This window comes from Salarias fasciatus, assembly GCF_902148845.1.
Source record: "Salarias fasciatus chromosome 7 unlocalized genomic scaffold, fSalaFa1.1 super_scaffold_4, whole genome shotgun sequence".
Taxonomy (NCBI): domain Eukaryota; kingdom Metazoa; phylum Chordata; class Actinopteri; order Blenniiformes; family Blenniidae; genus Salarias; species Salarias fasciatus.
In genome coordinates, this window is record NW_021941229.1 from 20,602,570 (window position 1) to 20,620,400 (window position 17,831).

The 17,831-nt window shown below is 40.6% G+C and overlaps 1 protein-coding gene across 1 annotated transcript in view; it reads right to left on the bottom strand.

The window, feature by feature from the left end:
• Window positions 1–17,831, bottom strand: part of LOC115383463 (netrin receptor UNC5D-like) — a gene marked incomplete at its 5' end in the record, with an annotated part of 179,839 nt that overhangs the window by 17,190 nt on the left and 144,818 nt on the right. Inside the window, 4 exons of the mRNA XM_030085654.1 lie at window positions 7,208–7,292; window positions 8,500–8,718; window positions 10,184–10,333; window positions 16,145–16,330. Of these exons, the coding sequence (XP_029941514.1) occupies window positions 7,208–7,292; window positions 8,500–8,718; window positions 10,184–10,333; window positions 16,145–16,330 (640 nt within the window). The remainder of the gene's footprint in view (window positions 1–7,207; window positions 7,293–8,499; window positions 8,719–10,183; window positions 10,334–16,144; window positions 16,331–17,831) is intronic.

A 17,831-nucleotide genomic window follows, 5' to 3' on the forward strand; every position in this document is an offset into this window, starting at 1 on the left:
AGATTGAATTTATTATCTTAAGAGGTGGACGGAGGGCAGGTGTAACATCATATTTGCATTTAAAAAATCCCTTTTTTCTAATAAAGAAATAACTGGTTTCAGCAATGACACCTCCTTACAGCATGTATTACAAACAAAAAAAAATCTGAAGAATAACTCTCTCCTATTCCACTTCGAATTAATACAGAATAAGGAGAATGAAAAAAAAAAACAAAAACAAATCATGCAATCTTTTCCACACAGCATCTGTTCAGCAAAGCCGTTTCTCAAGTCAACAACTAATAATGTCGTTTGCGAAGATTTAAGTCGAGAAAGGAGCACTTCTACTCAGGCCGGACTATTTTTCAGTACTTTTTCAAGCCCTGCAGCAATTACCTGTATGATGCATGACAACTGTTTTATGAATAAGGCGGAGGTGGAAAGGTGAGGGATGATGTAAGTGCATGTGAGCCAGAGTGTCTGCATGCTGAGAGAGGGGAGCGCTCCCACTCGGCTCACACTGCTGCTCAGGTTTGCTCGCTTCCCGTTACCTTCACAGTTTCTGGTGCTGAGCGCTGCATAAAAACTTTAGTTTTCAACACGCCACTACCAATCAACACTAAAAAATTAAAAGAGGTTATGGTCTGCTGTCTAAAAATAAAGTAACACATCCAGGCAGCACCTTGGCCCTGCAGCTGCACTTTTTGTGCTAATCAGCCCCGGGCTCAGAGGAAACCAAGGTTACATGCTGCTGAAGCTATGGTAATTAGCCAGACTGCCTGTGAGCAAAGATTAAAGATGGTTATTTAGCAGCTTTGATTGTGTTTATGAGAACAAAGAAATATCACTTCGGGACGAAGTGTGGAAAGAGGAGTTATTGTTATTCGCGAAGCTTTGCCTCACATGTTCAGCACACATGAGAAGCCTCTTGAGCTTCTTTACCACACGACAACCCATGTGACGACCTCTTTTTGCGTTGCAGTTGCACTTCATAACGATAATGTAAAGCTGAGGATGTTCTCAAAACAAGAAAGAAGTTGCCATGAACGTCACTATTTGGTGAAATCCCAACCAACGCTTTTCTTCAAGTCAGAGATGAGAAATTGTCATGGAGTGGCATTTAAAACAACAAAATCTCAAAACAGTTGGAAGTTTATTAGCACTAATTATTCAGGTTAATCCTCAGCACCTAATAATACAATTAGACGCTAATTTGTGTGGCTTGACTAGACTTTGAAGAAATATTGAGCTAAATCACCTCGTTTGTGTTTAACATATTTTTATTCACCATCTCAGAAAATGTGTGAAGAGTTGCAGCAGTACTGCAGCCAAGCTAACAAGTGAGCGTTTACATGAAAAGACAAAGCTTTCATTGCGTTGTGTGTCAGTTTACACAACAATGGTGCTCTGAGCAACTGAAAATGCAACTTTTTTGAAACCTACCACAGTCTTCTGGGAGTTTTATAGCTGAAAGTCACTATAACAGTAATCCAACTGGGTCATCTGTACAGTTATGCGTGTATCTTCACTACAAATTAAAACGAGAAAACCCGCTTGTGGCCGAACACGAAAACTATATCATTTTCAGCGTTTTTGTGTAAACGGATAACATTTTCAAAATATTGCTGTAAATGCTAAACTGTTTGACAACAAAAATTATGCATTTTTACTTCAAATGTTCTGCAAACGGGACTTAAATCACCATGAAGATGAATATACGGTCAACAACGGGCAAAGGGAAGGGAAGCAAAGGGAACAATAAAGGCTCAAAAGTTAACATCTGTAAACATACTATAAATAATACGCTAAGTCACTATTGAAATGTTGGCAGCTCACTGTCCTTTATTTGCCACATTAATTCTCAACACTCATCAAAGCAATGGAAAGCTAAATGGTTTTCATTTGATCTTTAACAAAAGAATAACCCAGGTGAAGCATTTTAAAGTAGCTACCGTTACTAGACTCCTTAAAGTTAGAGCACATGAGGTAATAACTTTAAACAGTTTTAGGCAGTTTTGAGGAGACAGCGGTCATAAAAACATAAAAAATTCATTTCATAGTAATACTCAACGCTTAACAGTGCAAAGTGTAGACATATAACAGCTCATTATGTTTTTATAGAACAAAATAAATCTGGCTTCTTTTTCTATCTTTTTATGTTTTTTTTTTTTATCTTTCTCTAAATTCGATTCAAAAAATTAGATTTTTTGATCAGCTTTCATTCAAGCCCTTGTAGCAATGAACCATTAGAAATGATTACTACTAGTACTGCATTAAATGTTAACTTTTTAGTTGAAACTGACATTTCAGATGAATATTCAAGCACTTTGCATCTACACTGGGCCTTCCCAAGGTCACTATTTAAGACAGTAATACACCGTTATATTCTCATTATTATTTGTGTGTCTATATTTGTTTATTTATTGCATTTTTGATGTGCGTTATAAAGTTTCAGAGAGTGACAAACAGAAATATTGAGAGCGAGTTGATGCAATGATTGGACATGGATTTCTTTCACATGTGGCAATTCCCTCGTTTGGTGTGTGAGGTGTGTGAGGTGTGTGAGGTGTTTGGGTGCGTGGAATACTTGCTTATGTCTGGTTATATATCTATATGGCTTGTTCAGGGTTCTCCAGTTTAATTCAAAACGTTTTCACTATAGCTTTGCTAATGTGACGCTGAGACACTCAAGTACTTAATTAATCAGGAATGACAAGGCTTTTGAACTTTTTTGACTTTCTTCAGGGTTTCAATGCTAAACACAAGAATTCCAGATTTTCTATCACTGACATTTGGTCGGTGAGGTGCCGTTATAGCTAGAATACAAATTTTATTTTCCATCTTTATCCCAACAAAGGATGAAGAACAATCTACAAGTTTAGGCAGCAAAGGTCCTTAAATTGAAAGAATGTAGTTAACAACCTTGAGCTCAATAAATATGAGACAATTTTAAGTGTTTGTGGAATAAATCAGCTTTCCACCCTCACCACCAGGCCAGAGTTAAGCTATGAAAGCTCTAAAGGTTTTCAAAATCTTCATTAATTAGCGTATGTCATTATCATCTTTAGAGGGCAAATAACAGTTTTCAAATATGAGTATTTGACATAGAATCTTTTCTAAAAATCTTAACTGCAACGACAAAAAGAAGTCAGTAAATGATGGCTGAAAAAGAAATGTTTCATCCATTTGAGTCATATCAGAAGTATGTGGCGCTCTTTAGTATTCTTTAGAACTGCATGCTGACTTTTTTTCTTCATTGACATTGGTTTCTTTACATTAGCAGATAAAGCCTGCGCCTCATAGAGGAAACCCTACAGTCTGAGGGATTAAAAAGTAATCAATATTTTCTGCAGTGCCATCATATACCACAAAGCTCTTTTTATACTTATTCCAAGCATGTAGTTCTACTCCATAGGACTTGTAAAGGCATTTTAATATGCAACATATTGTGAATCCTCCTTCATATTTTTCCATCTCTGTCAATGCCTTGAAATGTTTGGCAGAGAGAGAGAGAGAGAGAGAAAAAAAAAAACATCTGCAAACTCGGTGTGAAAAAGCTGGAAAATGACATGGTGAACAACCTTGAGCTTTATGAAAGTGTTTTTGAGACATTGCAAAAGCAATCACCATTTTTATTAGTTGAAAAAAAAAACCAAACAACTATTTCTGCAATTTTGTTTTCAAAGAAAAAAAAGAAGGAGAAATACCGGCATTGAAACACTCTGTCTGTGACTTTAAAAAATGAGTAACTTCAATGCGAATGACACTGATACAGGAGGATTAAAATGCGGCGAGTGCGCAGTGACGTCTGTGGTGTTTCTCTGACAGCAGATATAGTCTGCCCCCGGTACAGGGACCTCCAGACTGCCAGCGGTTGAAAAGCAATCAATAATATACATGAACAATGGGTCTAATGTCTCGAATAAAAGATGCCGCTTGTAGAGATCAACCCACAGAGAATTGTCACTTGACTCCGCAGTTACCCTCAGCTCCATTGAGCATTGCGACATCTTTTAATTGATCGCTTCGACGTCTAATCGACTTCCTGCAGCTCCACTGTTTGGGTTCATTCAAACTGCTCTCTCTGGGGCTGTTTTATCAGAAGCAGTGGGCAGAGGGCAGAAGATTTTAGCTCCAAGATCTCAAAAAAATCTGAGATAAGTGATGCGAGCGTCGAGCCGGCAGCTAAAAACACAAAATAATGCAAATTAATGTGTGTCTGCTGCGCTGACAGCTCAGCTATTACAACTTTATAAAGGTGACAATAATTCAATACTGTTGTTAAAAGCGAGCTACACTGGCCTCCTTGTGCCAAAATCAATTAGCTCTGAGGGTAAAATCAAGTGGAATTTTCTGGTACAGATGATGTTGGGAAGCGCAGCTGGTGGACTCCACCCCAGGCAATCGTCAATCAATGTTTGAAAAGTAAACTTGCTGTGAAGCAGGTATGTCTGACCCTGCTGTGAGGAAGAGTTTCAATTAGTCTGAAACCCTTCCTCCGCAGGGTCGGACACTGCATTGAAAATGATCACGTACATCCAGCAAAGTAAAAACAAAACAAAACAGAACAAGAAAAGATAGAATTATGTTGAAATAAGTACTTGCTTTACTCAAATGGTTTTCAAATTGGTTTTAAGACTACCCAGGTTTGGTGTTGTCAGGGAATCCCTTCAAATTATGTAGCACAAACACTAAAAGCAGCTTCTGCATGTTTGGTTCTGAGTCTAGAAAAGAGTCTAAATGACCTGAAAGGTCTGAATGATTCAAACATGTCAGATTATCTGGGATGTATTCTGGGAATAAACCATTAAAACCTTTGCAGAAAAGTAGCAATATTTAAAAATCTGTTATGCTTGGGAGGATTTGAGTTTTGTCTGACAGATTTTTCTTTCTTTCTTTCTTGGGAGAACCGTCAGGACAGCATTACATTATTCAAGTCAACTGAAGACAACTACATGGATTAGCTTCTCTAAATCCTCATTTCGCTCTTTCTATATTCTTAAGATGATAAAAGTCTGTCTTTGTGATTATTCTAATATGACTGCTCAGACTCAGGTCAGAGTCCATGATCAGATCTGATTTCCTGCTTTGTCGCTGGTTTTGAACTTCACAGACTGAAGGAGTCTAACTTTTAATCTCTTATCTTTGGCTCCAAATACCATTACTTTAGTTTTATCTTTGTTGAAGCTGAAAAAAGTTTTGGCACATCTAAGTTGACTTGTTTAACGCCCCAAGTGCTTTTATTTGACTGTAGTCTCCTGGAGAAAGACTGATGTAAATCCGTGTGTCATCGGCATAGATTATGATCCGCAGACAGTGTAGTTTGATCTTCACGAGGGATGGAAGAATATAATAATTAAAGAACACAAATGTAGCATTTGTCTTATATTTTGTTAAAAATAAAGTATTATTGTTTTGTGTATTTTTTGCAAACAGGAGAAAACTCAAAGTTTTGTCTGAAAGTGTCTCTGCCTCAGTGTTTATCCTATGATGTGGGCAAAAGCCTGTCATTTCCTTGAAAGCACAGTATCTGCAGCCTTTAGCATGCATGTTTCTACAAACTCATCCTTATAACATGGTTTTGATGCTAATACCATTCCACCATCAACAGGGTAAGGAGCTTTTACTGCTGGAAAAGTAAGAAGGGATCATTTTACACTTTCCAAGGTCACTCAGCGGGCCAGACTGAATCTTTTTGCTGGCTGGTTTTGGCCACATGTTCGACAACTCTCCTGTAGAGCAATGGCTTTGTTGTACAGTCCCTGTGTTGTATTCTCAGGATGATACTGCTCAGTTCATTTGTTGAAACTTTTGTAAGCCATGTCATATCTGCCGTATTTTGACACGCGCAAAAATATTGTCCTTGGACGACCCGCCGCCCCCTGCTGAGCTGGAGCAGATCACACACAAAACAACTCCACGAGGCCCAGAGGACGGACGAAAGCTCTTGTGAACACCTGAAACTGAGCCAGAGCTGATCGATTCCCCATTCTTTGCAGAGGAAAAGCAGCGTCTTATGTAGATGGCCGAGGTTTGAATGGGAAGAAAGGATCCAATTTCTCCCCCGGCCTCTGCAGCTGTCAGAAGATAGGCTTTGACTGACAGCTCAGTGGTGCACGGCTCCTGCAGCTTCTTAAACGACAGCCAGAGAAGTAAACAGCATCCGGCTTATCAGAGCAAAGCAGGAGCTTAGAGGGCAACAGTTTGGCTGAATTGGGGGAGACTTAAGGCAGGGGAGTGTGCAGGCAGCCCACTAACTGAGCTTTAAGCCGCAACCTATATACGACCTTTGATCGGTTTGCTTTCCCTCATGACCCCAGGGCACTTAATGGGTGGGCGGAAGTGAGGTGAATATGACAGCCGAGTTTCAGATGGCTCGAAATGTCACTTTTCATTCTTCCTGGGATGCAGAAATCGAATTTCATTGAGAGGCACGGGCGGTTAGCCACATTATTGGGGCAATATCTCACGAGCAGGGTTGCACACAGACACACTGACATGTTGATGCCGTCTGCTGTAAATCAGCAACGTGTCCAAGAACCGACTTCTGGCTGTCAGACAGCTTTTGAGCCTGCGTTGCGTTGAAGTCAAAGACAATTTTTTTTTGTCAGAAGGCTCCTTTAAATCCATCTATATTTTTTTGTGAGCGAAGTTACAGAAATAAACTCCGGCTGGAAGGTAATAGTCATCTAAATTCTTGAGGTATCATGTCCTATCTCCATCCATCTCACCAAAATACTGAATCAATATCACCTGCCGTCATGACTATAGAGAGGTTCACAGGATTTCCCACTCTAAAGAGCCATGATGGAAAGAGATATCTGCGCGGTTATGTCGACAAACACAAAACAGGGTGCCACAGTCACGGGGCGTATCTTCCTCTGCCGAGACAGTTGCTTAAGGCAGTAATGCATTCTGTCTGCAGATGCCAATGTATTTGTGACACATCATGTCCTCCCCTGTAGTGTCTGCGAGATGAGTAAGGACCGCCCGCTGCGTGGGAATATGTGCGTCTGTAAGTGCGTATCATTCATGTCAGCGCCTGGTCTCCGTGAGAGGCTCCGTGCTTATCTTTGCATGTTTGTTCGCATGAGCGTGTCTGGCATCGAGCAGGGGAGGAGACGGCGAGGCAAGGTGGAGGGGATGAGGAATGCGGCGCGACGCGCCGAAAGATTAAAAGTGAGCAGCCGAAGGAGCAGACTGCGCCGCCCCAGCGAGAGTCCCTCACCTGCTGTCCTCCTGGTTGATGCTCATGTACATTTCCCAGGTGGTGTCTTCCGCGATCCCCCCGTGAGGCACCAGCAGACTGATACCTGCAGTGAAGGGAGCGTGCACACACACACACACACAAAAAAAAGCGATCAGCGCGCGTGCACGCGCACGTGACGCACACCTGCTCAGCTGTCAGGTGGCTTCATCGGAGGTGACAGCCGGAGGGAGTGAGAGACGGCCCCAGAAAGAAAGAGAGAGAGAAAGAAAACAGGGTGATGGAAGCGAGTCCCGAAGGCCTAGTGACACAAACATACATGAGTACAGACTGCCTCCCCGGTAAACAACAAACACACGTACATGCACAACTTTCCCTGGTATCATAAACAATTACTGCCAATCTATTCGCAGATAAAAGTCCTCAAGGGACAGGATGATGAATGTAGGTCAGAGGAAGGAGCTGCCTGAAGGGTGTAGAACACCGAGCAGGCGCCCGTTTGCATTGCTAACATTTGTTTACATTTCCTCCTGGTGTACATAATGGGATTTCAAACGGAACCAAACTCCTTCCCCACATCCCAGGATAACACTCAAAAACGACATTTTTTTTCCCCTTTTCCTAAAAAGACACCTCAACTCAAGGAATCCCAGTGTGTGTGTGTGTGTGTGTGTGTGCTTGTGCATGTGTGTGTTCAAAATGTATAATCATCGGTTTCTGCGACTGGATTTGGAATCATACCTGAAAAATCCTGTGATTTGGGAATAAAAATGATCATTCACTCATACATTTTGATGCTGACATTCAACAGTTGAAATAAAAAAGTAAATAAAGATCAAAAAGACACCATGATCACTGGTGGTACTGAGGAAAAAGCCTCGAGGAGAAGAGTAACTGAGGTGTGTTCCGAGGGGGGGAAAAAGTTGAAATGTTTCATTAATTAATTTGATTTAAACACTCGAACCAAAGATTTTCTGCAGTCAGAAGCACTTTAAATGCTTTGTCGTGTTATTCAGAGGAAGGACCAGACAGTTAAAAATGTCAGCGCTGTCTCTGTTCATCACTTCAGTAAACAATATATTCATGATCATGTTACCTGTTGGATCGATGACATTTTCACTTTTTTTTCTTTTTTTGTTTTTGCTGCAGATCGAATCTGACAAGGTCAAACGACTTTGAAATGCGATACGAGACGCCCCGTCTCAGCCCGTGCGTGGCGTCGAGGCAGAGGAAAGTTACATTTTGTGAGATTTCTGGAGAAACTCTACACACACAGGGCATTAATAAATCCAAGCGTGTGGCGGTACGCTCACCTGTGTTGGGCACCACCAGCCTCCCACCAGCATGGCCAAACACTGCAGTGGCTTTGTGCGGAGACCTGCTGGGAGTCAGGGAGACTTGCGGAGTGAAAAGGTTTTTGCCTCTTCTGCCCAGCGTCGTCCCCACTGGAACCCCTCTGTAGTCTGGAGCCAGGCCTCTCGGAAATGTCTGAGGGTGGGACATGACATGGTACTCTGCCCTTTCTGAGGCCCCTGAGGAGACGATGAAAAAGATCCGGTCGCAGCAGAGAGAAAAAACAAACACGGATCATAAACATGAGCAGAATTTTGCCTTTCAGTTCCAAAAAACATGGAATTTTTTTTTTTTTTGGAGACTTTATAAGCTAAGAATAATGATATCACTTTAGATACTGCTGCTCATTAAGCCCCGCCTCCAGATAGAGAATGTCCAATCACAGTTCCGCATCAAATATCTGTGTGGTATTTTTTGTGGTATTTTGCCTCCAGCCGAAACAGAACGCCCGAGGCTTGAAGAAATTATGCATTTGAAGGGATCAGAGGGCGGAGTCTAACACGGGGACAGCTGTAAAGGGCAGATGAAATGTCTTTAACTGATTCTATTTCTAACTAAACTTTCAGGTTATATGAAAATCTGTGCAGTACAGTTATGTACACTGGGTCATTTTGAACAAATAATTAATGTTGGCAGCCAAAGACATGTTCTTGGATTTTGATAAACATTTGATCTATTCCCACTTAGAAATACACCTGATATCACAAAGCTGCTCTTTTATTTATAGATTTCAGGGACGACTTCTTGAATCCTTGAAAATGAACAGTGAAAAATAGACAAAGCCGCTAAAAAAAAAAAGAAGAAATCAACAATCTGAGAAGTAATGTGGAATAAAAATGAATTTAACAGGATCATAAAATACAAGCAGAACATGACATATTAGCTGACGAATTCGCTGAGTTGTCAGCTGAGGTCAGTAGGATGAAGATTCTCGATAATGTGGATGTAGGAGACGCTCTACAAGATGGATGTTTGTAGTTCTTGAAAGAAACTGATTTGAAAATCAATAACTTTGAATGCATTTAAAGGGCTATGTTTATTACAGTGGAGCATCAGTTCTGTCTGGAGTGAATTATTTCAGGACAGGTCTCAATAAAATGGTAACATTCAGAACAGCGGCTTTGACGAGGACTAAAACTATAAGACATCAAAGTGACCAGGACTGAGAGTGACCACAGTTTTGCTGCACTCTGCTTTTGCTTTTGTTCACGACAAATCATTACATTGTTGAATGAGCAGCCCACGGAAACGTTTCTCGTGGTAACTGTGGTAATAGTTTCTTGAAGCCAAAGGTAGCATTGTTACAGTGATGCAATAATCTGTTAAACTGTAAATGTTTTGAATGGTTTAAAAAAAAATAGAATTTTAAGGCAAATATTAAAGTTTAATGATGCAGCAGTAACGAATGAGGACATGGATTGGCCACTCGTGATGCCCTCGGAGGTAATCATTTTTTTTTTTTCCTTCCCCTTGTGTGTCAAAGCTTTTTTAAAGACAGCCTGAGGAGAAAAGCAGATTCAAAGCAAGATGGATTATCCCTCCGCCTGCAGTTGCAGAGGCGGGCTTTGCTCTGCAGCTCTTGCCCTTCTGAAAGTGGCTGAAAAACCGCAGACAAGAGCTTTCATAACAGTCTTGTTTTCTAACCTTTGACCTTGAGATCGGGCAGCGGGTCGAGGAGCGAGCGCTCGGCCATTAACTCCTTGTCGATGGAGTCCTGAAAGCACATCGGGCTGGTGTAGGTACGCGACACTGTCAGGTCGGGTTGCATGGATGAATTAATAAGCAGAGGGTTTGCTGAAAGACACAGAGAAAGAAAAATGGCAATTATCAACGACAGAAGACATCTGTAGATGTCAACAGAGGGACACGTCAAAATTGCTGTATGATTTGTGGAAAATGCTTTTTCCTCCTACCACCAGTGCAAAAATATAGTTTAACTTTGAAGGCTGGTGTCAGAAAGAAATGGAGTTCCAGAGTATCTCAGTTTAATTTACATAACAAGAGAACAACAGTTGGAGACTTTATTTACAAATTTAACATGAATGTTAAAGTGGAAGCTTTCAACTTTTACAGACGAGAAATACTTTCATTCCCAGAAAGCAATAAAAAGAGTAAAAATTACGAGGCTACAGCACCGAGTCATTCATCCAAAGAACGTTTATTTGGATGGACGAGCCCAGTGGCGGAAGCAGACCCTCGGTGACCCTGCTGGCTTTACAGGCAGAGCAAATAAAACAATCTAAAACAAAAGCAATTCAACTTCATTGTCTATCCATGCAAATATTCCTGTTTTTCCATTATCTGTGTTTCCAGGTATTGTTTGCAGGTGTCTCATTTCCTTAATGTTTCTTAGTCAAACATTCTCATGTACGCGTGGAACTTTACTGAAATTATGTGTTTTCACTTGAAACATTATCATGTGAACGGGGCCATAATCTCCTCTCAGTCTGAACAGCTGTTTGAGGATGACTGCTAAATTTCTCAGACGTGGATGGGCGTGCGTGTGTGTGTGTGTGTTTTTGTCTGTCCCCGTGTGTTTGTCCTCTGATGCACCAGAGACTTATTCAGGGTGATTTTCCCCGCAGTCCGCTGGGTTTGGATCAAATGCTTCGCGAATCTAAGTTGCTAAAGTGGTAAAGAAGATGGTAGAATAGGACTTAAAAGTGAGGCACCGGCCATGTGACGGGGTTTAAACACCTGGCAACTCAAAGTATCTTCTCTACTTTGACAGCAGCATAATGTTTGGACTGATGGGGATATTTAACATGCATTAAAAGATATTAACTACCGACGAACATTAATCAAAACTGTAACAGAGATCCAACATTGCAGGTCTTTAAAATCACAAAGAATGTCTTTTTTTTTTTTGTTCTTGTCTGCTGTTGTAATATCATCACTACTGAAACAAGAATAGAAAAAAAAAAAAGCCTCACGGTTTCATATCTCATTCATTAGTGCCAAACAACAGCTGGAGTGAAAGTGCTTTAATGTGATATCCAAAATTATTGCTAAATGAAGCGACGTCTCGCTTTTGAATTATAGCGCCGACAAGTGAATTTTTCTTTTGTAAAAATGTACTTTTCTCCCCCTTTATTCCCAACTTCAGGGCACACAGGCAGACGCGCGGGCGCTCGGCACATCTGGCGAATCCACATATCGCAGCCATTTGTATACACGCTGCACTGGAAATAAAAGACCCGACTGCTTGCCGCCGCCGCGCATGCTAATCGAACCTCGGCAAACAGATAAAGTTATTATAAACGAAATTATCTATTGATCTGTTTATTGTGAGGCGGAATTTATTTGTGCACAATGACACACTGTCAGCAGTTTGAGCGAGCATAAAGTGACAGCAGACGCCGCCGCCGCCGCCGAGTAAACAGCACCACTCCTCTTGATGAGCGAAAGAATGTAAATTGGCAATTTATTTTGTTTTGGGATTTAGGTGAGCTGTTGTGATGAAGAACGCAAATGCACGAGATTTAGAAAAAAAACAACAAAAGTGAGTTGCTACTGTAGCGTCGTGTAACATTAAAACAGAAGCGGAGGGGAGGGGAGGGGGGGGCATATAGGATTTTATGGTGGTTTGGTTGTTTGAGCCCCTGCAACAGTGAAAACAGAGACCAAGATTAAAGCTTTCCCTGCCTCCTGCTGTGTTATCAAAATGAACTTTATTATGCCCTGCTGAGGGCTGCTGCTGCTGCGGCAGCCCATAATGCCAGCCTTGTAAAAATATGCCTCAATCTGTGGGCAAAAAAAACAAAAAAAAACACGCCGCACTCCCGAGCTCTGATGTTTCTGTGTTTAGGGACGTGGAGGGTGGGAGTGGGGGTGGAAAGCCCCATTTGGGGGAGCACAGCGGGAAAACAAGAAAAAAAAAAAAAAAAACACTAATAAATTAAAATTTTAATTCCATAATCATGAATAATGAATGTAAGCTTTGTTTATATTTAAGATAATCTCAAAAAAAACTGACGCACAGCCCTAATGAGAGACCTGTTGCACACCGTTTTCTGCTGAAGCTACGATACAACAGAGAAGATCTAAGTAATAATACATAAGAGTAAAATTGTAAATCTGTTTAGAGCACACACTATGCTTGTTACCGTAAGTTTTCAGGGAGCGTTTATTGCTCTGGGCGTACTGATGTTTGCAATAAAGCAACAAATACATTGCATGCCTTGTAGATAATACTCTATGTTATTGGACATTTAATGCACAGCAGCAGCAGACAAGCCAGAACCTCCAGAAGGCTCGAGTAAACAAACTGAAAAATTAAATACTGTCATTCTGGCCCCTACAGCTTCTTAATAATTGATGTCGTTATATCTTAATACAAAGAACCACATGCATAATTCAAAAGGACACATAAATACACGTAAGTACAAAACAGCATGCTTTATTTGGGTGCTCTTTTCATTTACACACACAGACATGAACATGTGACGGCATCTTAGTGTTTTAATTAAAACACAATGGCAAAACGGCCAGAGCTTTGTCCCTCAAAGCTCCTGCTTTGTGTTATTGTTTGTGCTTTTTTCTCGCTGCATTAACACGTAACACTCTAGCATTCAATAAGTTTATATCAAAATCAGCTACAAGTAAAGTTACGCTTTATATTGTAATTTTCATAGAAAGAAAGATGAATCATTTTCATCTCATATCTAAAACCATGTTATTCTGACTGAAGGGCCTTTTTTTTTTTTTCCTGGTGCTTCAACTTGTTTGGATCAAAGTCTGAGAGTCAAAATGAACTCCAGGAAGGTGCTGTGATGCAGCCTGGGTTGTTTTTATGAAAATCAGTCTGCAAAGTGCAATTCTGGCACTTGATTGTAGCTGCACTTTAACAGCCTCTCACTCCAAAGTCAAGTGCAAAGGATCTCTGTCTCTCTACAGGGAGCAGAGGCTGCGCAAAGTCCTGCAAAGCCTCCACTGATTTGGAAGTTCTCCAAAAGTTCTTAGAGAGATTAACCTTTAAAAATATTGTTTTGTTGAGGTATTTACAAAGTTTTAAAGAATATACTTTACATAAGAATGTAGACAGAAAAAAAAAAAAAGAGAAGTCAGCCTTTTTGCTTGAAGAGGATCATGAGAAGACGCACATAAAAAGTAAATCAAGCATTAAAAAAAGAGGTCAATGCTCAGACCAGCAAAAGCCAAGGTCCCAGAACAAAAACTACATTTGGAAATAATATCACTGCAATACAAGTAATATGTAATATAACTGTGGCAGTTTGTGCTTCAAATCGAAGACAAAATCAAAACTGACTGGCTCAAAGAGATCCGAGCACAAAACAGAGCAAACTGGTTCCGGTGTTTACGGCACATCCGTTGACGACGGGGACTGTTTTCACCTAAATCAATGTTTTGATAGACTACTGTCTCTCAAAAGGGGCAGAATTATCAGTAAACTATTGTATTTAATTAATAGGAAAAGATCACTCAAGGTCTGTTTCTGGTGTCATCAACACTTTAAAGCCTTGTGTGATACGCAATGCAAACCGTCTTGGTTTTTTTTTCAGTGTTGTAAAACCAAACCCTTTCTCAAACATGTGGCCATATTTGATGACTGACAGTTCCTAAAGGTTCTTTGTAACTGATAATTTCACAAAGACATCGACCATATAATCCTTCAAGAAACTGAGATTCTGCTAATATGTCCTGACAGGGCATATTTTCTTTTTCACTTTATTCAACGGATTGTATGGATAAAACGAGAGCAGCTTTTCAAAGATTTGCTCTTTGTAATACTATATATATGAGTAACAGAGTAATAATCAGAGCAATAATGCCTTATGTAAGTCATATTTAACGATAGAGGTGCTCGATAGTAGTCAATCTTTTACAGAGTTCCAAGGAGAGACACGTACAGATTTGATTTTTAAGGTTAAAAAACAGTGTTTTCAGTTAGCATAATGCTTTTCAACACATTTTATCAACACTGACTTTGTAGTACTGAAATGTTAGACAACAGTCTGGGGTGTGGCATTTCAATAAATCCTGAGTAGGGGTTTCTAGCATCTATATTTTCCTTATGTAAATAATTTAAATTTAGCATTTTTCACATAATGCACTGCAAAAACTAAAAAACATGTCAGGAAAATTTGATTTGATTTTGAGTAAGATGCATCAACTCAAGCAAAAAAAAAAATTAACGCTTTTTAATATCTTCATTAATTTTGAAGGATTCACACGGTTTTCTTTTGTGTGTCGTTGTTTCACAAATTGTCAACTTAAAGAAATAAAGGATTGAAACGCTCCTTCAAGGGTTACTTTTTCCTAAATGCTTTGAGTACATTTCAGAGCCTGCACTTTCTTATTTTTACCGCAGCGAACAAGTCCGTAATCTCCAATTACCAGTCTTTGTTGTGCTCACACAAGTATTTGTTCTCCTGCTTAAGTGAAGAATGTGTGTACTTTGCCTTCTCTCCTCAGAAAGGATGAAAGCACTGTCCCGCACATCGCAGGAGATCCTCTCCTGCCGTTTATTATTAATTAATGTCTGTAGTTATTACACAGCAGCGGGAAAGAATCCTCTCTGTGATTCATCTGTACTCTCTAAATGACAAGTCAAACAGCATGAATGTGTCAATAAATTAAATAAATAATCAAAAATGGCAACGGACTGGAGCAAATTAACCACAACAACATGCTGTAGCTTTCTGGGCCGGCAGATAAACTGTTCTGCATTTTGAGAATGTGTAGAGTGAAATGTTAATACTGTTATCTTGAACAGGAGACATGGACTTTTGAAAGATGCTTTATAAATACTGGGTATTTGACGTGAGCCAGCATTTAAATTTAACATCATGGTCTGGAAGGAAGGGTGCAGACATGCAGCATACGGGCCAGTATGTGGCACAAAAGGGCTTTATTGAGCACGTCAGGTCAAATGCAAAGGTAGAAATCTCAAAAAAAGAAAATAGCTACAATTTTTAACAAGAAACTAGGAACAGGACCCAAAATACTACAAACTTAAAAGTCAAAGGTGGAGGGTAAAGTTCTGAGAAAAAAGTTTTTCATCACACTTGCAACTGGAGTAACACTCGGAGACAAACTGGGATTTATGGATTATTGTGCTGTTATTCCAGAGTTCACATAAAACTTGAATAAAATGAGTTTGACAGCTTGATTTAGACATTTAGTGCATTTTCCAGTAAAAAAATAGGTTAATCCTGCTACTTTTATTGAGTTATGAGAGCAGTTTAAGACCAGGACAAGAAATGTATCTTCAAATATGACAATCATCTTGTTCTCCACTTCAGATTTATTTTGATGGCATCAGTGTTTCATGACATTTTGACAAAATATACATGGATCTGAGAAACAGGGCCGGGATAAGCATAGATTAGAGGGAGAAATCCCCCCCCCCCCCCTAAAATGAATGAGTAAAAATGGATCAATAAGAGGTTGTATCAGGTTTGATTATCAGACTCGTCAATCCATCTAAATGTGCTTCTTTTTTAGGCCCTGGTAGTATGTTTTATAGTATTGTATCTGTTCCATCCTTGTTTGGATTGTGTAGGCTGTTAAAAATCTTGCGCTCACGCTCGGTTTGTTCTCATTAAACGGAGCCATTTTACAGCGCGTGCCGTCGGGGCTCACCTTGCCGAGAGGTCTTGAAGCTGAAGGACTGGAAGCCCCCGGTGAGGGCGGAGGAGTCGATCACATCCACGCCGTACTCGCTCTGGCTCCGTCGGTACAGAGTGACGGCGATGATCAGCAGCACCACCGTCACCACGCCTGCAGCCAGGCCGGCGTACAGGGCCACATCGCTGCTGGTCTCCACCCCTGGAAGCAAGACACAGATACAGGCAGATCTTTGAATTCATGCTTTTTTTTTTTTTTATTTTACAAGTCTCCTAATTAGGACACAAAGAGGCATTTCCCCCTTCCAAATAACAACACTGAGCTGCTGAGGTAATGGAAGCCTCATGCAGCAACATGCGTCGAATCCACCTCAGTTTCAGACTCCTTCACCGCCGCCTCTGTTTTCTCCTCCACAGCTTCATTGTTCCGTTCTGCAGCGCTAAAGCTGCTAATGAGGAACCTCGGAAGGAAGGCGATTATAATCAACCCAGCACCTGACTGTCATTTCAAACACCGCTTGGCTCTGGCGTATGAGGCACTCTGCGCTCCACTGGGATAATGTGACAAAACCAATTCATTAAATTAGCTCATCGGCAACGATTATGCTCTATCTGGTCCCACCAGTACTGCTGCGTCCAAGTCCACAAAGGGAACGAATGAGTGGGAAATAAAGGGGCTGCTAGCTTGTTCTTGAAAGATAATGAGATCTGCACTGAAACGGGACATGCTGAGAAATCCTCTAAGTAGCCTGAAGCTCAAATGAGGAGAAATGGACAAAATATGCAAAGCGGCATTACGGCTACTGTAGCAGGTTAATTGAGGGCTTGGGAAGTTTTGGCAGCACGGACACGTTCCCTTTCGGCCGTTTCCTGACAAAGAAAAATACACAACTGTGTTAAAGGATGAGCGACGCGAACGGGCGAAGTGGCTTAGTGGATATCAAATTGATTCCCCTCCGTTTAAACTGCGCAGTATTCAGAAACGGCTCATTTCCCCCCACATGGTAATAATGCACATGGCGGTGGACGCGCAGTGGTTAACCACAGGCAGTGCGAACTGAAACAGTGCACCAGGAGTAGCCAAAAATAATGCTAACGTTAGAAGCGTGAAATATAACTGCGGTGGGAACGGTAATAAAAGTCAGGAACAACTGATACAATTGATTATCTTGAATAAATATGTTTCACACTGATGTACAGCATTCAAATTGCATTCTCATTTTCGTATTTCCGCAGTCCCTCGGCAGCACTCCAAGGACAACCACATCCAGTTTGCTGCTGTGAAAGAAAAAGGAAGAATACCAAGGACAAATAAAACAATCTCACTTTGCTTTAATGTTCCAATGACAAGGGGGAAAAAAAAAAAAAAAAGTCTGCTTTCTGGCACGTTCTCCACGATCCTGAAGATTGAGCCAGTTTAACAGGAATTAATTTGTTCACCTCATTGTGAAAATTAATTCCAGCAGAGACATGATAGAATTCAGGATGACAAGTGTTCTTCTTGCCGCCTGTCTGTCACATCTGTATCTGAAATAACTCTCACCTCTATTTTAAGTGTAGGACAATTTACAATGAGTCACGCAGTGTTGTTTTTTTTTTTTCTTTCTAAATTTATATTTTGGAGTGATTTGCCTCTCATCCGACACTTCCTATTTCAGGGAATCAAATCACTAAAACTGCTCAGCAAGGCCATTGATGAAGGC